The 23,233-nt window shown below is 44.9% G+C and overlaps 1 protein-coding gene across 4 annotated transcripts in view; it reads right to left on the bottom strand.

Annotated features, from left to right (window-relative positions):
• Nucleotides 1-23,233, bottom strand: part of RBMS2 (RNA binding motif single stranded interacting protein 2) — a 76,347-nt gene that overhangs the window by 12,004 nt on the left and 41,110 nt on the right. For all 4 annotated transcript variants that reach the window (XM_072990873.2, XM_020784767.3, XM_078384395.1 and 1 more), the window contains 3 exons: nt 5,480-5,673; nt 1,017-1,075; nt 57-148 (listed from right to left, as the gene is read on the bottom strand). In XM_072990873.2, the coding sequence (XP_072846974.2) occupies nt 57-148; nt 1,017-1,075; nt 5,480-5,673 (345 nt within the window). The remainder of the gene's footprint in view (nt 1-56; nt 149-1,016; nt 1,076-5,479; nt 5,674-23,233) is intronic.

The following is a 23,233-nucleotide window of genomic DNA, read 5'->3' as shown; positions in this document are numbered from 1 at the left end:
AAGGTGTCTTTGTTGAACATTGTCCCTTCCTCTAGACACTGGGACACAGGACTTACCTTGGCCATTTGGGCCTGTACCCCACTGGCTTTGAGTGCAGTCACTGCCTTCTGGGCTGCTGTGGGGCTGTCAAAATCCACAAAGCCATAGCCTGTAGGATGAAGAAGATGAGAGGTTGGCAGGCAGACCCCTACAATCCTGCTTCTGAGGTAAAGCAGCTGCCCTCAAGATGACCCACACCCTGCTTTCCTCAGGTTCATACATGCCTTATCGAGCCCTATCTACTAGGAAGCATACCTCTAGGGCACAGTGAACCCCCTTTCATTCCTCCCACACACCCCACTTTTTGATCCCTACAGCATCGCACCCTCTAGCACACACCAGGCCATCAGAAGTTCAGAAGGTCCACACTCAGCTCATGTCACCAGACGGGTTAGCACACCCTGGTAGGAAAGTGAGAGGGGATGTATCTGGCACTCACAGGACGAAGGCTGCAGAGAGATTCCCCTGCCCCTCTTCAAGGTTTTGCTCCAAGCGGATGCTCCTCCTTCCTTCCCCTCAGCAATGTCTGGCATGAGAGGAATGCAACTCCCCACCCACCCCACTGGCACCACCCCTCCCACACAGATAACCCATCCCCACCTCCCAGACAGAACCCATCCTCCCCACCCCAGCCTAGCTCTAGAGTCCAATCCTGGTCTTTTATTTCCCTCCACCCCTTCATGTGCAGAATTAAAAGCCTCTGAGACTGCCAGGATTCTGTGAAGAAATGTTATTCAAGGGGTGGAGGGGAGGGCTAATTCTAGGACTACAGCACATGGAGAGAGAAGGGGGGGGGAATGTAGTCAAACATCGGGGCTCCTAATCTCTTCCCCTCCACCCCTGCCCCCACCCAACTACAAGCAGACTTCCAGGAATCCAAGCCTTAAGACCGGGCCTGTGTCTTCCTTCCCTTTCATGCCCTGCACAGAGAACCTCCCCACATGGAGCCAACTAGGCAGGACGCAGCCTGCACCTACCTTTGCATTTGTTGGTTGTCTTGTCCAGAATGGCCTTGGTGGAGACAATTTTGCCATATCTACGGGTGAAGAGAAAGCATCAGAGTAAAGAAGAGATTAACACCATTCCTACAGTGACAGAAATGAGCCCAAAATGCCCTTCTCTGTTGTGCCATCTAAAAAGCTAGTGGTTAGAACGTCCATCCTCCTCCTCCTCCTCCTCCTCCTCCACCACCACCACCACTTTGTGTAATTCCTCAGCTATTCACCTGCCCAGATGGTGCTGAATTCCCAAAAGGAGAAGCACCAGCCCTCAGGCCTGGGAAAAGCTCCTGCACGCTACCCTGGCAGCTCGTACCCTGTTCTGGAAATTGGAAGAACTGGGGTGGGGTGAAGGACATCCCAGGGACACTTTCCCCTCATGGCTTCTCCACAGGGGAAACCGTTTCACCTAGGAACATTTCTGCTGGACATGCAACTGTTGAAAACCCCTGAGCTCTGCAGAGGCAAGGAGGGGATCAGGGGGACTTCTCATTCTAGAACGGAAGTCCATTGACCTTTTCACATAGTAAAGAACTGATGCTCGGTTATCACATGTCTCCTACCGAATGCTCACAACATTTGAAGTCATGAGGTATGTGGTTGGTAGGTGCCAGGGAGCCCCTGATAACGGCACCACCGCAGCACATAGGCATGCTTGTCCCAGTGCATTTACAAACAGAACAGCTCTCCTTCAAATGCTGGAGTCCTCCATGCGGTGGGATTCGCCCCTGACATCTGGCAAACACAGTTGGGGTGCTGGGAAAAAAGTTCCCGGGCACAAGTCCTAACTAGAAAATGAATGGCAGGCTAGAAATCAGGTCATTGCAAAAAAAAAAAGGGGGGGGCGGATATGCTGGCCTGATGCAACTGTTGCAGCTGGATTACATACATCATGCATGTCTGCAACTATACTGTCAAGGGTAAAATATAATAACCTGGTATGGTAGTTAAAAATCTGATGGAGAAAGGAAAAATGGAAGCACAAGTTCCTAGTCCTTACGATGGTAGAGAAAAGTTTTTAAAAGTGTGCTGCCTATACACTGCCCCATAGTGCTTAAAGCACTCTCTGGGCAGTTTACAATTTAGTAATGCAGGCTACACACTGTCCCCCCCCCACCAGTGAGATGAGTAAAAAGCATAAACTTTGGTTAAATAAATAACAGAAGCCAAAGATTGCTTGGCAGGACTACTGAAGGGTCTGAGACTATCTTTCCTTCCTAATTGGCGACAGAAGTGTTATAAAGCATGAAAAATAATATACGCAAATTTGCAAAATTAAGATGTTAGAATTTGGCCTTTTTGCAGTGCTGTTGCTCTTCCAGTTTCTCATCAGATTATAAAGTCCATTCTTGCACAGTATGGTAAGAAGCATGTAAAAACTACAGAGTCTGCATAATAAGAGCCAGTATTACAATCATACAAATAGTTGAATCACTTCTACATTAAAAATCTGAGGAGTTCTGAATCTTTGAGAGTTATCCCAGCATGCTCCGAGATATTACCAAGAGCTTCAAACAATTAAAAAGTGCATTTGGGCTGTAATTGCTGTGGCTGAATCTTCCAGTGAATAGCTTCGTATCTGTTAGCCTCTTCTCCCAAGGGTAAGCCTTCCTTCCAGAGATTATAATGTAAAGGGCAACCCATCTATACATATACTTATTCTGAGGCAATTTCCAATTACTGAAACAGGGCACCCCTCCCCCCCTGCTAGTGATATCCTGAGTCTTCTCCCAAAAAAGCCCGGCATGAATGCAATCACTGAAATCTAGTTTGTCATTTGAAGATAGTACGGGAGCCTAACGCAATTCCTGCTGCCGCCCCCCCCCCCCGCCGCCCTCCACGGCTGAACATCCCAGCCGCCCTCCAACCCCACCCCACCCCCACATTTCCTGTTCGCCCTGAGCAGGATTTCCTGCCCAGGAAAGGACAAGCCCAGGAAATCCAACCGCCGCCAACAACAGCCAAGTCCTGGCGCCTCCTCCCAGCCAGGACTCGAGGAAACCCAGCTGCAAGGTTTCAGAACGGGACAGTTCAGGCTGAATCGCCTGCAGTTATGGCCTGTGCGTGTGCACGTTTGTCTGGGGGGGGGGGGAGGAATCTCTGGCTGAAGGAGTGGTTGGGGGAGAGGGAGATCCTTGCTTTGCAGAGGTGGGAATAGAGGCACTCTAGGCAGGGCACTGAAGGCAAAAGTGGGGACGGACACACACACACACATACACACAGAGGCAGCCCACAAATTTCCCATTCCCAGCCACCCACAGCACAATGACCGGCTTCCCTTTCCCTTCCCCATCTCCTCCCCCTGCTCTCAGAGGCCTGCTGCTCTCTGTCCACCATCCCTTCCCTCACACTCAAACTGGCAGATTCCTGGTTTGAAACAGCCCTGTTTGTCAAGTGTGGCTTTGGGGTTGGATCCAGCATTCCCGGCTGGGGTGAGCTGAGGTGAACGAGGAACAGCCCCTTTCCCGCCCCCCCCCCCTTCACGGCCTCCTCACGTCAAAGCGCTAGATGCTGGCTCAGACTCCTTCAGGCCAGGAGTGGAGAAGTTGAGAGAGAAGCCGAGGAGGAGGGAACGCCCCGGCCAGCAGGGGAACACCCTTCGAGGCCTTCTTCCCTGGGGAGACCCTTAGGCACCGACAGGGTGCAGGAGACCAGGGGAGAGCAGGGGTGTCGGGCCACCTGCTTTGACCACCTCTCTCGGCCGCTCATGGTCCCGGCTCAGAAAAGTTCCTTTTCTGAACTAGAGTTCCCTGAACATCCCCCACCACCAGCATGACTGCTGACCGGCAGATTCTGGCCGCTGTAGTCCAACAAACTAACCCTTTGCCAAGCTCTCCTCGTGGTGTCAGGGGGTAGCACACTGCAATGCCAGGGCACGATGGCTGATGACAAAAGTCCACGATGGGACAGCAGAGACCCATGGCAAGGGGTGCAGCGGCCACTGGGGTTACCCGCATCCCCAGGGCTGGGATCAAGAGCCCTCCACGCTCTCACGAGGAGCCACAGAATCCTGTCAAGTCTCAGGGGTAGAGGGAGTGAAACGGAGTCCTCCTGAGACAAGGCTGTGGAACAGAGACCTGGATTCAGACACGAGGGCTGTAACTACACGTAAAAGAAGGTTCGAAGGGAATCTGCAGCAACTTCTTCAGCCTCTGCCCCTGATGCCAGCCCTAGTGTCGTTTTGAAAAGTGCACCTTGGCGCTGTTTTTAAACCACACCAGGGCTCCCATCACTGAACCAGGGTCGAGGTTCAACATGCAGCACAGACAGAGCCGCTGGCATTGCTGCCGATCAGCCCGTGCCAAGGAGGCTTCCCAGACCCCCTCAGCACTGGTTGGTTGGCAGCATTTTTTTCTGCCAGGGGTGGGGGAAGCTCGAGTGACTCCTTTTCCCCCCAGATGGTGAGCAAGCAAAGCTGCCGTGGCCTTGGCACGGTCAGTAGTGGTAGGAAGGCTCCCAACACTGTCTGGCCAGCAGCTGCTCCACATCCTGGTTTAATGCAAGGAATCGCATTAACGCAGGACTTGTGAAACAGGCAGTTTCACAGCTGTTTTCAGGTAACCCCACAGGAAACAGCGTTCTGTGGCTTATCTTCAACAAGTAAGTGAGTGTGATTGGAGCCTGGTTTGTCCTGCTTTGCCATCGCTAAGGTTTCTTTATGGATTCACTTAAACTTCCTGCCATAGCTGGATGGTAGCAGAATTCCCATCCAACAATCCCCAGGCTAAATCTGCTGCATGCTTCCCCCCCGCCCGTCTCCTAATTAATGTGGTCATCATCACTTGTATTGTTAGGGTTCTGTCTTGTTTTTCTTCCCCTGAAACACCTCCCAATAAAGATAGACAATTCATGGCCCTCAAAACGTTCCTGGACTGCAAATCTCATCATCCTCACCACTGGTTATGTTCATACAAATTGTAGTCTACCAATACGTGGGATCCTTCTCTGAGAGAATCAGGAAAAGGCTGTGTGGTTCAGGATGACACAAATGCAGGAGTAGGGTGATACCTTTGTTGAATCACACAAATTACAAGTTTTCATGAGCAAAATCTCACTTCTTCAGGCTGTGCACGAACCCTCCTTCATGGATAGTGCAGAAAATTGCAGGTTCGGAGTCTCAAAGATTCAGGGCAAATGTTTGCGTTGAGTCTGCTTGTATGAGGTGAGTGGAGACTCAGGTTATAAAGTCAGCTGGGGGGTGTGGTTTCAAGCATCCTCCCCTGTAATGTGGTTGGAATTTTCCATCCCAAATTCTCAACTCCCTGAGAACACAGGATTAAAAAAAAGTCTCCAGGAAGGCTATGTTTTTTATTTGAGGCGCTGTGCGGAGATCTACCATGGGAGTTCTGTGTGTGGGCACTAAACAATCACTAGTCCCCCAATGTTTGTTCTCCCACGCCAGCACAGCATTTCCCTTCAACATCTAGGTCCTGGCAACTTACGGTTGGCACAACTTGACGAGGTCCTGGTCTGTGGTACCTGGGTGCAAGCCCCGGATATATAAGTTTGTTTTGCTCAGCTGATCCCCGCCACCGCCGCCGCCGCCACCACCGCCAGGTCCACTGCTGCTGCTGTTGTTATTGTTGCTGCCACTGGGACTCGGTGGTGCCATCTGCTGGGCCACTGAAACATAAGGCTGCAGGACAAGAGAGAAAAACTAATTGACTCATTGGGTCTGGAAAGGACCAAATGCCTTGCGGAAAAGAATTTAAAAGATGTTAAGACCATTACTAAAACCGTTAGTGGGGAAAAGACTTCCAAGCACATGACAGAAGCACAGAGATCTGTGGGATTGTGCCTACATCACACCCACTCATCTCCTTCTTTCAGTTTCTCCCAGGCTCCTAGACTTTGATCTCTAGTCACTGAGAAAATAAGGAAGCAAGTTCCAACTGTGCAATACATGTGCCACATGGCTTGATGGAGAGGGGGGAGCAGGTGGAAAACAGAAGGGTGCTTTATTTCCTTTTGGCATCAGCTCTCTGGGATAATAGAGCCACTTTTGGACAGGATCTGATAAGGCCAGATAATAAATCCAGACAATGGCTCACCCACTGCTTCCTCTCTATCCCTCACTTGTAGGATTTTAAAAATTCCCAGGAAAAAAACCCATAAAAGTTTGCAAGATTAGGGTGTCCTACTAATATTGCTGGTATTTAAAAAAAAAACCCATAAAAGTTTGCAAGATTAGGGTGTCCTACACTAATATTGCTGGTGGGTATTTCAAGGGCCCTCCCCCTTTGGGGATAGAATTCCCTCATTCTGCCCTTCCTGACCGAAAGAGATCTCTGATCGGCTGCCTTCAACCCCCGGACGGGGAGAAGTAAGGCGGTTTCTTCATCCAGAATGATCAGACGTTCCACCCTCTTGATGGAGCTTAACTGCTGAACATAACAGAAGCCCCCCAACACTGCCACCATCAGCAAGAATAGTGATAAAAAGAAAACAGGGTCACTATCATTGGCCAAGGGACCTTTGATGTCATAATCATACTAGCCGACAAGCAAATCTAGTTAGAACATTCTCAGCTTGGGCTCCGTCTCTTCTAGACTGTCCTTTTCTTTGCACAAGGAACATTTGGCTCTTGCTTATGCTTTATGCAAAATCCAGGTGCCTTCTCTCCAGGAAGTATTCCCCGCTTCCAAGCAGCAATGTTGCCGCTGCAGAACTGTCATTCTTCTAGTTAGGACACTCATTCTTATTGCAATGCAATATACTGTTGCCTGAATATCACAGGCTAGTGATATCAATAACACCAGTGCATCTCCTCTTTTTCTGCCCAGACTATTTTAGTGACTTTCCTAAAACTTAGCTTACAAACCCGGTACTTCCCGGCTCTACTCTCTTTGTCTGTTTTGAAAAAGAACACTGCTGGCATTAAACTGGAGTTAATAGAAGTAAATTCAACGGTACATCCCCTATTGCCAGATACGGTAATCCTGGGAACTGCTGTTCTAAGGAAGAGGAGTAAAAATTCAGCAGACTTCTCAGCATATCACATGAACATTTCCAGGAGTCTTTGGGGAACATTAAGACAGTTAAAAGTCCTATAAAACACAATTCAATTTTCGGATCAAAACGTTTTTGAAGAAACTGGAAGGTCCCTTGAAGACTTACAAAGGATTGAAGAGAGACAACTCAAGTCTATTTGAGGAAACCTAGTTTGCCATACTTCTGTGCCTTTAACAGCCATTTGACTTCCAGAAATCACAGGTGATGCTTTTCATAGCCTGGAGACAAACATTCTCACAGTGCTGCTGTCCACTGATCCAGCTGGCATTAAAGGAACTGAAGCAGGAGCCAATATACATTTTGGCAACCTGATCTATGCTGAACCCTTTCATTCACCAAGGGTGAAGAACGCAGTCAGTATCATTGCTTTTACGTTCCCAGCCTTGCTGCCTACTCCAAGTACTCTCTCAACTCTTTACCTAAGATTCTAGGAAGCCCTATTCCCTAGGCAGTTTTCAAGGTCTTGTGATTGATTGCAAGCGTGGAGGGAGGAGAAGGAGAAGAAAGTGTCTCAAAGGCAAGGTTGTGCATTTTCTAAGTTATTTCTCTCCTGGAGGGCATGAGTGAGACCAGACAAGAGACGCATGTGTTTGGCCCGCACATAGGGATGCTCCATTCCCAACATTCATGTGTAAGCTCCTGCTGAAGTCACCGAGACTGCCCTGCCCACTGGGACAATTCTGGGTGGAGTATTCAGATTGCAAAAGGGTTGTGCTGTTCAGCAGGCCTGGCTCACAGCTCAAGAGAGGCCTAAGGCTGGGACTGCAAGGGGGCTTCAAAAATAAACACCGGCAAAAGATACAGTCACAGTGGAAGAGCAATCCAGAGCTAGGGACAACATAGGTCGAACTGTTCATAGGCTGCACCATTAACACCATGTGCATAAGATGCTTTCGCACCTTCTTTTAATATGGCTGCAAGAACTATCATGTATTCACCGACACTGTCATTTTCAGCTGTCAAGCTGTTTCTGACTTATGGCAACACCATGAATTAATGACCTCCAAAAGTTCTATCAGTAACAGCCCTGCTCAGGTCTTGCAAACTAAAGTGTGTGACTTCTTTACTGAATGGATCCATCTCACATTAAGGCTTCCTCTTCTTGCCGCCTTCCTCAGTTTTTGTAGAACTGTTATTATTGCCAACAAGTCTTGGTTTCTCATGATGTGCCCCGTGAACAGCAGCTTCAGTTTAGTCATTTTCACTTCTAGGGAAAATTCAGGGTGGGTTTGAACTGTCTTTCTAGCAGTTCACTTCAACATCACAGTTCGAATGACTCAGTCTTTTTCCCTATTAGCTTTCTCCAATGTTCAGCAATCATATCCATACACAGCAATCAGTAATACCATAATATGGATTATCCTGGTTTTAGGCTCTCTTATCAGCTTATACCTGAAGATTTTTTAATAGTACCTCCCTAGCTGTCTTTCCACATCTGTCTAGTCTTCCTCTGTTTTCTCAGCTGCAGCCTGCTTTTTTTTTTTTACTAATGATCAAATGGAGGTACATAAAATCCTTAACAAAGTCAATGTTTTCATTATCAATATTAAAATTGTATTATTCCGTAGGCACTATGCTGGTCATCTTCATACTCAACTGTAATCCTGCTTTTGCAGTTTTTTCTTTAAACCTGCTCAGCAGACATTTTTTTTGCTCACCGCAATTTTTTTGTTAGTAATACAGTGCCTTCTGCATCTTAAATTACTACCATTTCTTTATTCCTCCATCATCTGAACCAAATCTGACTTTTCATATAGATTTTCTGCATTTAGGCTGAAGAGACAGGGAGTTATAAAATCCACCTTCACCTGACATCTTTACTAACTGGAAATCATTCTGTTTCTCTATATTGTGTTCTATTTGTAGGACCTTTTTTTGTCCAGAGAACAGTATACATGTTAGGACAATCCAATGTTACGGCACATCCATTTACATCAGAATGATTCATCACTTTTCATGATCCATGATGTCAAACACAGTACTATAGTCTACAAAGTGCAAACTGTTTTCCCCCCTGAAATTCTTTGGTATGGTCCATTAAACATGCCTCTTCCTTTTCTGAATCTAGCTTAAACATTTTGCATTTCTTGCTCCAAAATCTTTATTGGGAAATCTTAAGCTATCATTTCGTTTGCATGGTAAATTAACATGATGGTCCTTATTACTGTATTCTCCATGCCTCTGGATCGGGATGTACAGTATATTGAACATTTCCGGGCTGTGGGCCATTGTCCCCACCACCACACATGTCAAAGTGGTTTGCTTAAGCAGTACATTCAGTGTCCCTTTCAATATAGTTTGCACTGTCACTAAGGTATGGGGGCGGATTGACTTAATCCAAATGCAACAATTATTTAAAATTACTAGGAAAAAGTATAATTTAGCTACTTGATTTAAATTTATTTTCCCACTGTAGAACTGAAGCAATAAAGTTATGCACTGCAAAGTCTAAAATATTTATAATGGCAAAAGCTTTTGTGGGCAGTGTCCATCAAATGCACATACAATTAACACAGCAGTTGAATGTGTTCACAACACTAGTTGTTTTTATTAATAGTACAATCTTGCAGCATAAACTATGGTAAGAACTTCAGATGTACCTTTTGCATCACAGAAGTAGCTGCTTGGACAGAAAGCAGACAAATGTGACTTTGGCTGTCTCTGTGTGCATGTTAAGAACTGCTGCAATTCTATGCATTTCTACAAAGTACTGTAACTCCCGCTGAGTTCAATAGAACTTAACCACATCTTAAGTGTTCATAAGGCAGGCCACTAATTCAATGGGAGATACCAAATGGGGATTTTTAACACACAGTTAACTAGATGTTTCATTATTCCGGCAATGCACACTTTATCCTGACATAACAGATTTTCCTCTCTCTCTCTCTCTCTCTCTCTCTCTCTCTCTCTCTCTCTCATGCACACACAAAATCCAGTAAGATACATAGTTAGAAAAGAATGTGGGCTGTTTTACAGCATTTCTTAAACTTTACATATCAGTCACAGAAAGTTGCAGGGTTGCTGAAGTGTGTTTTTATTTTGTAGTCAGCCAGGCAACAAAGGGTGTATCCTTTCATTCTACTGTAACTGGATTTCCCCTTCAAAATTTGCATTTATATTTCTGGTACCTGGTACAGTTCAAAGGGAAGCGCGGGGGGGGGGGGAATGATGATTGGCAAAATTCAAGAAGATAAAACAGGAAATATGAAGGTAAGGAGAAGATCTACCATAAATGTCAACATACAGGACAAACAAGACTGCCTGGATTCCCCCAGTGACCAAATGTCTACAACTTTCCAGAAACAGCCAGTGGAGAAACTTGTGGTTCTTCATGAGATGCAATGTAAAGGGTAAAATCACTGTTATTTAACCCTAGATAACTCCCACTGTGTTGGGTTGGCCAAATGAAACTTTTATTCACCAAATGGACTCACAATATTGAACTTACACCTCCCAACTAAAACACACGTGGACATTCTGAGTCAATTTAACTTATGTACAACTCAAATAACAGAGAAATAGACAGGAAAGCGATTCTTTTGCAAACATGCAGAAATCTTTCCTAAGCTTCTATTTTACCAGACGGAGACGGGCCTTGACAAATTAGAGGACAATCTTGAAAACCAGATAACATGAACAAATCAAACTATCAATTGTTGAAATTGAAAAGGACCTGCAAACTGTTTTTAAAAAGCAGTTCACAGAACTATTCCTTCCACTGCCCAGTGGGACTTACATCTCAACAACCAAGCTTGAGAATACACTGAAATCAGTCAAGTGAGGTGATCAGATGTAATAGGAGATTGTACAGTACTGTTATAGGTTAGATAACAAAGAGTCCAGTGATACCTTAAAGATTTAGGAGGCAACTACATTGACAAATAACATGGGCAAGGCTTTGAGAGCAACACTATTTTATGACATACAAGTCAATGTGAATTAGCCTGGAGTTTTCCCCCAATCTGTAGCTTTCTTCTGCCACTGGAGCTCCTAAATTTTTTTAACTGAACACGTTTGCATCAGTTCAGGCAGTGTGACTGCTTGAACTCATAAGAAAGGGTTTGTAGGTGGTCTGTTTCTAGCCATTCCTCCCAGCTGCAGAAAGAGTGAGAGAGTCATGGAAAACTGGCTGGCATTTTAATCTTCTCCCCAATGTAGCTTGGTTGTTTTCCTCTTTCCTTCTATTCCTGTTTTGTTTCTTTTAACATCTTGCTGCTCTACCATTAGGGCAACTACCAAAGGGGGGAAAAGAGCAAGGAATCTTGAGAAAGAGGAGAAATTTATCAATTACAGTATCCTTTTTCCCAGCGTGTTAAGGTAGCCTGGAGGCAGGGTTGCATCACAGCCTCTCCCATTTTGAAGAGACCCTCGTCCAGCAGGCCAAGGCAAAGAGGAAATCACAAAAGCAGCAAAATCAGGGAGCTGGACAGGGGACATATTGGATTTGTCTTCAGTGTGGAAGGGATTGTCACTCTTGTATTGGCTTTCTCAGCCACACTAGATGCTGTTCCAAGTCCTCCATACAGAGCACGTTACCATAGTCTTTCGAGACTGAAGGATGCCTAACTAACTAAGGTAGCAATTCACTAACCGTTCCTCCTGGAAATCTAGATGAACAGAGCAGAGCAGAGCAAGGCTTCCTTAATAAGTTGTAAATAAAGATTTAAACAATCAATTTCCACCCGTCTCTTTGCTGACTCCTATGTGGTCAGCTGAACCAAATTAACTCAGGGAAGCCCAACTCCAGGGGTGCAACTTCATAGTGAACTATTTACATTCCCCCCCATCCCAGTGTAGTCACAACCTAAGAAAGTCATAATGTGAGAATACAATCATGACAGCAGGAATGGAGTGGGAGAAATCTCTCTTAAAGTGACCCTACCATATGTCAGGGAATTGATTCAGGCACCAAAAAGTAATAGACCTACAGCTTCAGCATTGATCAGGGTCAGGGTGGAGCACAATTCATTAAATGTCATATGATTATCAGGATTGCACCAGACCACTCAAGTGGTCCAAAATGGCATCTGTTTCCTTGTATGATCACACCCTGCACTTTCTTAGGCTATAGGCTTGCTGCAAATGAGGAAGTCAGTAAACTCACATGCATCTAATGTTGTCTGTAAAAGCTTATTCTACATTAAATTTGTTAGTCTTTAAGTTACTACAGGGATCATTTTTGATGCAACAGGCTAGGATGGCTATCCCTCGAGAAATCATAACCTTAACAGTTGTGTGAAGCAAAACTTGTTGGAATGCCTTTTCTGTGGGGCTCTCCTCAGTTTCTGGAAGAAAATGGAGTGATAAAGCACCTTTGTAAATACAGTGGTGCCTCGCTTAATGAGTGCACTGTATAACGACGAATTCGCATAGCGATCTCTTTTTTGAGATCGCTAATGCGATCGCATACCGATGGTCTCTATGGCCAAAAATCGCATTGTGACGATCAGTAAGCATTTCGGTTACCGATCTTCACATTGCAATGTCGAGAAATCAGCTGTTTGGCAGTTCCAAAATGGCCGCCGGATGACCCAAAATGGCCGCCGCAACCATTTTCGCACCCTGCCCTCGCTTACCGAGGGCGCGAAAATGGCAGCACTATGAGGAAACATTGCTTAACAGTGAGTTTAGAACCCATTGGAACGCATTAAACTAAGTTTAATGAGTTCCTATGGCATTTTCCTATCCGTATAGCGATGTTTCCCCATAGCGATGGTTAATCCGGAACAGATTAACCTCACTATGCGGGGCACCACTGTAGCTGCAAGATAGCTTGAAGTATGGACCAGACACATTAGCTGGAATCTTATTGTTTAGTACAAAGAAGGAATGAAAATTGGTGGAAGGAACATCAATAATTTAAGATATGCAGATAACACCTTCGTACTGGCAGGAAGCAGCAATGACAAAACAACTTCTGATAAAAGTAAAAGAAGAAAGTGCTAATGCAGGACTGCAGCTGAACATTAAAAAGACAATCATGACTACAGAGCTATACAACTTTAGTGCTGATAATGGAGAAATTGAAATGGTTAAAGATTTATATACTTTGGTTCAATCATCAATCCAAATGGAGACTACAACCAATAAATCAAAAGAAATCTGAGATCTAGAACTGCAGCAATAAAGGATCAGAAAAGATAATCAAGTTCAAGGATATATCACTGCAGACCAAGGCCAAGATCATCCATACTATTGTATTTCTTATTACGATGTATGTGTGTGAGGACTGGACATTGAAGAAATATGAGAGGGGAAAAATACATTGATCTGAAAAGGTGCTACAGGACAGCTTTGAGGATACCATGAACTTCCAGAAATAATGGACAATTAAGTCCTAGATCAAATCAAGCCTGAACTTTCTTTGGAAGCAGAAGTAATGAAACTGAGACACATTGTTGGAGTCATGCAATGAGAAGGCTGATGGGCTTTGTGATCATTAGCTAATTAGGATAGCAAATAGTCTCTTAGAGATAGAAGTTAAAGAAGTAAGCCACACGCAGGGATGTCTGCCAGCTGTGATCCTGGTGGGCGACTAGTAGAAGAGGCAGAATAACACTGAATGGGTTCCCAATGAATTCTGCCCTGCCCCCAGGAGGACTGTGCTTTTATTAACCTTACAAGCTCACAGATAGTGGACAGTATGCAGATAGGTTACAGAGTTCAGATAGGACAGTGGTTACATCATGCCTTTAGGATTGGCCTAAAGAAAGGCTCTATGCAAGCTCTCTAGCACCTATAAGAAAGAAGAAGAATGGTGGGCAGTCATGCCCCTCAGAAGCAGCTGTGACGTCATCCAGGAGGGTTTGCCCTCTACTGTAGATTAAGCCAACAGCTTAGCAGCCTTGGGAATGGCACCCCCACAACACATGAGAACGCATTACTTTCTGGAAAAGACAATAATACTAGGAAAAGTTGAAGGCAGCAGAAAAAAGGGAAGACCAAATATGAGAGGGATTGATTCTACAAGAGCTCAGTAGGGCTGCCATAGACAAGACATTTTGGAAGCCACTCACTCATAGGGCTGCCATAAGCCTGAGGCAACTCAATGGCAAGTCACAACAACAAAGTACTGTAGTGAGTCACACTAGAATATGCCCATTGAATCAACAGGGATTTGCTAAGTCAACTCCTCTGTAAGTTCCATTGATTCGGTGGGCATACTCTATCTGTGATGTATTTTAGCATAGTGAGTTGTAATTAAAGTAGGTCTATTAAATCACTGGAACTTACAGTGGAGTTGACTCACCAACCATTACCACCGATTCAATGGTTTGCCCTTGGTTTCACAGGGCAAAGGCAAACAAGAGAGGAAAGGCTGCCTTATATCCAGCCTGCATGCATGCTTTCTGAAAAGAATCTGGCTGGTCATGGTGAAAAACAGAATGCTGGACTAGATGGACATCTGATGTTACAGCAAGCTTTTCTTCTATTTCTTATAATAGAAGACAAAGACTTTTTATGTAGTGGTTTTTGCAATGCTCATCTCCTTATCTTCCAATTCTGATGTATTCATTAAATCAATTAACTTTTTTTCTGGGCCCAAAATAATGTTGTCATTTACAGAGGGCATAGAGAGGAATGATCACTTTCCCTATAACAATGGTTCCCAACCTTGGGTCCCCAGGTATTCTTGGACTGTTACTCCCGGAAGTCTTCTCCACTAGCTTTGCTGGTCAGGATTTCTGGGAGTTGCAGTCCAAGAATATCTGGAGGCCCAAGGTTGGGAGCCACTGCCCTAGAGCTTCAAATCAGATTTGCCATTTCAGGAATATCTCCATTGCTACCCTAATCTGCCCTGGTTGCATATACCAAGCAGCTGACTATTCATAAGCATAAAACTGAAATGACATCCTAAGCAAAAGCAACCTGTACATTATTCAGAAATCATATTATCTTCCAGAATGTGAGAGTAAAGAATCTTCAGCCATGATGCTATTGCAGTTATAAGAGAGTAAGAGAGAGCGAAAGAGAGAGAGCGAGAGAGATCAAGATGCATGCAAATGGAAATTACAGTTTCTCAAGAAGCTTAAAATATTACAATAAAGCGCTGAACGTTAAGCTACACGAAATTCTAATATATGACTTGTACCCAGGCTGTTACTTTATATCAACACATCCAGAGCTCTACAAATATATGAAATTTCTTTCTCAGCCTAGATTTGGTAACCACTGAAGACAACCAATTTCTATCACTTTTAAGATGTGACCACAGAGAAAGTTTATGTGAACAATGCACATGCTGGTGTAAAGCTACTCATGGGAATCAATAGACAAATCCAACAGTTAACAGTACTTGTGACATACAGTACCAGCAAGCATTTCTCCCTACCAAAATACAAGGTAGCAGAAGAAATGTGCTAGATACTACGTGGAAAAATCATTACTCTTATTGCTTCGTTCTGAAATATATAAAAGCAAAAGCTATCTGCGTACAAGACAGTGATACTTCTGCACAAAACTGAACATGGGTTAGCTTGGGAGGAAAACTAAGGAACAACTTTGGAAGACAGCTGGCAATTTGGGAAATGTTTTCATATGGGAGAATCCTTGGCTGGGATTCCAAAACCGCCTGAGCTGCAATATTGATAGTGGGCCTTTGCAGAACTGTTAATAGCTACTGTCTCCTAGAATAGCCTTCTCACTCACAAGACAGATGTAGTAACAGTGGAATCTGTACAATCTTTCAGCCTCAACTCAAAACCCAAACCACAATGAAAGTAAAATACTAATGGGTGACATCAAAGGATTTTTGCAAACCATCCTCCTAGGCTTCGACTAACATCTAACCTGTGGTGTTCAGAGTTAGCTAGACTATAACTACTAGACTGTCGTAAGTCACTCACAGACCATTATCCACCGTCCCCTCCAACCTGCAACACAGGAACGATGACTGTAATTTGCATCATACAATAATTTTTTAAAAAGAACCAGAAATACCAAACAAAAACTCCCTTCCCAAATATAAAACCAATATATTTTTGTTTTATATTTAATAAAAGAAAGAAAATGAACTGCTGTCTTTCCTGCCCTTTTTTATTGATATGGTCAGTATACAAGATTAAGACTGATTTTTTGAGAAAAGACTCCACTCTAGTTTTAAACACCTTCTCGCATCTTCTTGCTCACTATATGCAGGATTTTCAAAGAGACACAACGTAGTAGTGATGGGAGATTTCAATTATCCAGATATATGTTGGGAGGCAAATTCTGCTAAGTATGGCCCTTCCAAGAAATTCCTGGCTTGTGGGGCTGATAATTTTCTCCTAGAAAAAATGGAGAAAAAGACTAGAGGAGTTGCTATCCTTGATTTGATTCTGACCAACAGAGATGACTTGGTGACGGAAGTGGCAGTAAGGGGAATTCTAGGCAAGAGTGACCATGTCCTTCTAGAATTCTTTATTTCAAATGAAACGAAAGCAGAGTGTAGCCACACATTTCTGCTGGATGTTTAAAAAGCCAATTTTAATAATCTCAGAACAAGGATAAGTAAGGTCCCATGGCAGGAGATCCTAATAAGAAAAGGAGTCCAAGAAGGGTGGGAGCTTCTTAAAAAAGAAATTCTAAAGGCACAACTACAAACAATTCCAACAAGAAAAAAAGGGGGGAGGCGGCAAAAAAAAAAGCCAGTGTGGCTTCACAAAAAACTCAGGGAGGACCTAAAATCCAAAAAAGACATGTACAGGAAGTGTAAAGAAGGCCAGGCCACCAAGGAAGAATACACACAAGTAGCATGGAAATGCAGGGATGGCATTAGGAGGACAAAAGCTGAGAATGAGCTGAGGTTAGCTAGAGACACTAAAAGCAATAAAAAAAATTCTTCAGATTTGTGAGTAGCAAAAGACAAACAAAAGAGATAGTGGCACAGCTCCACAATGGAGATGGAAAAATGATAACAGAGGACAAAGAAAAGGCACAGGTGCTCAATTCCTATTTTAGTTCAGTCTTTCCCCATAGGACAGACTATGAACTTCCAAACAAATTGGAAGTGCAAGTGGCAGGGACAGGACTGCAGCTGGAGATGGATAAACAAATAGTCAAGGAATACCTTACCACCTTGAACAAGCTCAAATCTCCAGGGTCGGATGAACTGCATCCGAGAGTACTGAAGGAACTGGCTGAAGAACGACAGGTTAGCCATCTCTAAGTGTAGTTCTTCAAGTGGACCTCTGTGATTCACACCCTGGGTGATCCGTGCCTGCGCGGAGCCTCATCAGAAAGGTCTAGCTGTAAATCAGGTCACATCAGACTTCTGTCGGAGATCAAGTCTATAATTCCAGATGAAAGTGGACGGCTGTGCCCAGGTGGCAGAGGCGCAGACGTCTGGAAGAGGTACACCGTGTAGGAATGCCGTAGAGGTTGCCACTGCTCTGGTGGAGTGAGGGCGAATTACCTTCGGGACTGCTTTGCATGCCAGCTGATATGCGAGGTGAATGGTTGAAGTGACCCATCTATAGTTTGAGATGTCACCTGGCGACCTTTAGTTGGTGACTTATGATAAGTCGAGGTGAACGCCTGAAAGGTTGGGTGCCCTGGACGTAAAAGGCAAGGGCTCGCCTAACATCTAAAGCATGGAGGATTCTTTCTTGAGTTGTGGACAGTGACGGGAAAAAGGAAGGAAGGATAAACGGCTGAGAGAGATGGAATTGAGATACAACTTTGGGGGTGGGGAAAAGAAATATCCATGGATAGTTTGACTTTATCCAGAAAAAAACTGTAAATAAGGATAATTGTGACGTAAGGCTGCTAACTCACTAGCTATCGAGCTGAGGTGATGGCAACGAGGAAAACTGTTTTAAAGGTAACTAGCCGTAAATCAGTTTAAGCTAAAGGTTCGAAAGGAGCTTTAGTAAGTTGTTGCAGTACTAGTGTTAATGACCATTGCGGGGAAGGCGGGTAGATATGAGATAGACCTTTAAGGAAACGTTTTAATGTTGGATGCTTGAAGGAATCAGCTGCCGGAGAGTTAGGGGGCTGATAAGAAACTATGGCGGAGAGGTAAACTCTCAGGGAAGAGACGGAAAGGCTGCTAGACTTGAGATGAAGCAAAAAACAGAACAGTAGCAAGTGATGAGTTGATAGAAGGCAATGAAGAAGCTTCAGTGAAAGAGTTGAATCTGCTCCATTTATACAGGTAAGACTTTCTAGTGGGGGGCTTGTTTGACTGAGGGAGGACGTTCATTAGCGAGGCAGAATCCTCCACGCTGCCAGGTGCAGAACAGGTAAGCCTGGGTGGAGTACTTGGGCATTGTTCTATGTGAGGAGGTGGGGAAGGCGAGAAAAGTGGTGAATGTCTGATGTGAGATTGTGAAGGACTGGAAACCAGGGTTGTCTCGGCCACCAAGGGGCTATAATGATGGTTTGTCTTGTTGTAGGTGAACCACGACCCTGTGGAGAAGCAGGAACGGCAGAAAAAGGTAAGTGAGGGTCTTGGACCATCAGCCGACGAATGCATCTCCTTGGGAGTGTTTGCCAATGCCGGCTTGGGAGCAGTATCGTTTGCACTTCCAATTCACATAGGGGGCGAAGAGGTCGAGAGTTGGTTTGCCCCATCATTCACTATAGGTGAAGAAAAACTGATTGGTCTAACTCCCATTTGTGAGCTTGAGAGTTTGTGTGGCTGAGGAGATTGGCCAAGTCGTTGTCGTGGCCGGCAATGTGTAAAGCCATGAGGCAGAAATGATGTGCTAGGCACCACTCCCAGAGGTGTTGATTTTGAGAGATCTGCAGTGAACTCCCCAGACTGTGAGGCTGGTGTTGGTGGTGACCTGTATTTGTGGTTGTGGTTGTTGGAACGGCTGCCCAACAGATAGGTTGAGAGGAAAATGCCACCACTGAAGTTGGGAGGCGAGTTCTGGGGTGACCCTTAAAAGAGTGTGAGGAGGGCCTGTGAGCAGGTCGAAGAGGGTGGGAAACCATGACTGAAGAGATCTCGAGACATACGTGCTGGACTACTGAAGTCATAGAGGCCATGGTGCCTAGTACAGTACACGTTGCACAGTCAAGGCGGATACCATAGCACGAGGGGTGAAAACTTGAAGTAATGCGATGAGATTTTCTCTCTTGTCTGGAGGAAGGCACAAGCTTGTGTGGAATCTATGTATGTGCCTATATAATAAATAATCTTTGTAAGTTTCAAATTTGATTTTTGTTCGTTAACCGCGAGACCGAGATTGCGAAGGAGGGTAAGGGTAAAGTGAGTGTCTCGTTGGGCCCTGCGATGGGAATGAGCTACGAGGAGCCAATTGTTGATATTTGGAAATATGAGCATTTTTTGAAACCTAAGGTAAGCAGCTACCAGTGCCATGCACTTGGTGAATACTCTTGGAACTGTTGCAAGGCTGAAAGGAAGCATTTTGAATTGGTAGGCTTGTGATCCTAGTTGAAACTGAAGTAATTTTCTGTGCCAGGGATGTATGGAAATATGAAAGTTTGCGTCTTTGAGATCTATGACAGTGAACCAGTCATGTTTGTGGAGTAAAGGGAGAACTGATTCGTGGGTAACTATATGGAACTTTGTGGTAATTATGTATTTGTTTAACTCTCGTAGGTCTAAGATAGGGCGAAGACCTCTATCCTTTTTGGGTACGGTAAACTAGTGAGAGAAAACCATTTGCTGTGTTGTGAGACAGGTTGTACGGCATCTTTGAGGAGTAAGTTTTTTATTTTCTCTTGTAGGGTTAGAGATGGTGGAGGAAGTTGCCAGAGGAAGTTGGAAGAAATGGATGCAGTAGCTGTTGCGGATGATGGGCAGTACCCAGGCATCTGTAGTGATGGATTCCCAGACAGGTAGGTATTTCCAGAGGGCAGGATGGGTGGAGTGGTGTGCGATCTCGGTCATGGGAGTGTCAAACATGATGTTTGGGCTTGCAGTCGTTGCGCCTAGTAATGGGTTGTTGGCGGGTTTTTTTTTCTTTGATTTCTGAAATAGGGTGTATAAGATGTTTGTTCTGGAGGATTATGTTGGAATTTTTGATATGGGTTGTACAGTCATCTCCATTGATTTTGTTGGGGGTGTTGTTGGTAAGATAGATAAACTCCCCAACGTCTAGCTGCTGACCTTTTCTTTTGCACGTTTTCCAAAATATCATCAGTTTCAGCATTAAAGAGGCCTGACCCGTCGAATGAAAGGCCTTTGATACATGCGCAGGCATCCTCAGCCAGGCCAGAAACGTTGTAAGGCTACTGAAGTGGCCATTGACTTTGTTGTGGGGACTACCGTGTGCGTAGCAGAAAGCATCTGTTGAAAGGTATGGGCGAGTACTTTTTTACCTTGTGGCAAAGATTCAACAAAGGCTGACATATTGTCCAAAGGAAATGTTGATATGCACTCATAGCTCCCTGGTAGTTAGCGACATGCATGGTGAACGGTGCTGATGAATAAAGCCATCTTCCCATTGAGTCAATCCTTCTACTGTCTTTATTTGGTGGCATGAGGGTTTGTCGATGTCGAGATCTGGATTGTGAGGCTTTGATGGAGCCAGCATGTCCATGGCCATTTGTCGGGGTAGAGGATTTTAGATACTGAGATACGTCATTCGAGTCTCCATGGACGTCGTTTGGCATGGTTGCACGTCGGTATCAAACTCGGGGTCATAGTGATGTCAAGTTCAATGGCTTGGTTCTATCGAGCAATGGAAATTGTGCATCGATAGAGGGACAGAACGAATGTCCATGGACCAGGATGGATATCGAGGATCATCGATATGAGCCTGTTTCTCGGTGATGTCCAAACAGAGGTTGATGAGCTGGTAAAGCAGTGGAGTATATAGATGCTGGAAATGCCAAGCGAGGGGAATGATTTCCCCCATCTGGGTTAACAGGAAAATATTGGGAGGTTGGAGCTGTAAAAGCCTTATGTGTAGAAGAAAACTGCTCGACCACCCTGGATCTTTTATGTGGCAGGTAGGGAGCAGGTTGGAGTCCATGTAGGTCATGGTGATATGGCCATTTTGACAGCAATGGCTGTCGAGATTGAGGCCCGCCATGAGAAGGTATGACTGAACTGGAGAGAGCAAATGGCTGATTGGTGGTTGCAATTTGTCCTGTTGAGCACTGGTTGGGGCAAATTACAACCCAACAAGAGTGCTGAACGGGGATCTGAGCCCCGCGTGATGAGATAAATGACTCCAGGAACTGTTGGGGCCAATGTCTCTGAGGCGGTCGTGGTGGATGATCAGATGTTACCGAATTAGGTATGGTCTCTAGTTGTTGTTTGGAGTCGACCTTGTCAGGTGAAGTAACTACGGAAGGGTTGCTGGAAAGAACAAAGTGTTGAAGAATGGGAGGAGAAGATGTTAATCGATCAACTATGTCACCCCATTCAGGTGATTGGGAGCAGGGTTGATGAGAGGGGATTCCGTCATCATCAGAAGGCGAACCAATAGAAATTGATTCGGCGGTTTGTTGAGGCTGCTGAGAGATGACTGCAGCTTTAGATTTATGCTGTTTAGGTCTTTTAGGTGGAGAAGGCTCCTGAACTCACGAGGCTTCGGTGCACATTTGATGTTTAGTGGAGGGCTTCGATATCCAGGTTTTCGGTATCGAGCACTTCAATTTATGGTTTTTTGAAGTTTTAGATGAAGTGGACGGAACGTCGGAGTGGGATGGAGTGGTTGATGGACGTTGTTTTGAGGCTTTGGTTTCTGAGGTGGCCTTACAAGGAGGTTGGTCCATTTTGCTAGGTTGAAGGGATTGTTCCCAAAGACGTAGTTTTAGTCTGGATAAGAGAGAATGAAGGACTCCGCGCTTGAAGTTCGTACAATGCTGGCAGGAGGCGCGGATCACCCACGGTGTGATTCACAGAGGCCATGAAGAAGAACTCTCTATCCATTATTTTCTTGAAATCATGGGAAATGGGGAAGGTGCCAGAGGATTGGAGGAGGGCTAATGTTGTCCCTATCTTCAAAAAGGGCAAAAAGGAGGAACCTGACAACTACAGGCCAGTCAGCCTGACATCAATTACAGGCAAAATTCTGGAACAGATCGTAAAGCAGTCATTGTGCAAGCACCTAAAAAACAATGCAGTAATAACTAGAAGCCAATACGGATTTGTCAAGAACAAATCCTGCCAAACTAATTTGATCTCATTTTTTGATCAGGTCACATCCCTGATAGACAGAGGGAATGATGTAAATGTAGTATATCTTGACTTCAGCAAAGCTTTTGACAAAGTGCCCCATGATATCCTGATTAGCAAGCTAACTAGGTGTGGGCTGGATAGATCAAGTGTCAGGTGGATACATAGTTGGCTACAGAATCGTACTCAGAGGGTGATGATTAATGGGTCCTTCTCTAACTGGGAGGAAGTTACAAGTGGGGTATCCCAAGGCTCAGTCCTGGACCCGCTGCTCTTCAATATCTTTATTAATGACTTGGATGAGGGAGCGCAGGGAATGCTGGTCAAATTTGCAGATGATACCAAATTGGGTGGAATAACTAATACCCTAGATTAGAAGACAGAAACAAAATTCAAAATGACGTAGGATGGAGCACTGGGCCGAAAAGCAACAAAATGAAATTCAACAGGGATAAGTGCAAAGTACTGCACCTTGGAAAAAGATCGCAATTGCACAGTTACAAGATGGGGGGGGTACCTGGCTCAGCAAAACTATAAGCGAGAAGGATCTTGGTATTGTCGTAGATCACAAGCTAAATATGAGCCAACAGTGTGATGTGGCTACAACAAAGGCAAATGCCATTTTAGGGTGCATTAATAGAAGTATAGTTTCCAAATCCCGCGAGGTGCTAGTCCCCCTCTATTCAGCACTGGTTAGGCCTCGCATGCTCAAGTTAAAGGAAGCCAAATTTCGGCTGAACAGCAGGAAAAACAGGAGCAGTACGACAGTGGAACCAGTTACTTTGGGAGTTGGGGAGTGCTCCAACACTGGAGGCATTCAAGAAAAACTACAAACATGCCTGTCCTGCCAAGTACGAAAGACTTGTCAGAGAGCAATAAAGGGATAGGAAACAGTTGCTGTTCCTTACAGAACTTGTGTCTATGCACAATTCAGCTCTGCAACTGAAAACTTTGGGTCACATACACATTCCATCCTTTCAGTTTTGTGATACAGAACACGCCCATTTCCGACAACCAGCCAAGTGTTCTACCGCAAGGCCATGCCCATATCAAGTGCATGCAGCCATCAGGCACAGAGCTATCAGTCAGAGACGGCAGGGAAACA

This window comes from Pogona vitticeps, chromosome 2 (genome assembly GCF_051106095.1).
Source record: "Pogona vitticeps strain Pit_001003342236 chromosome 2, PviZW2.1, whole genome shotgun sequence".
NCBI lineage: Eukaryota > Metazoa > Chordata > Lepidosauria > Squamata > Agamidae > Pogona > Pogona vitticeps.
This window is presented reverse-complemented; position numbering and strand designations above follow the sequence as displayed.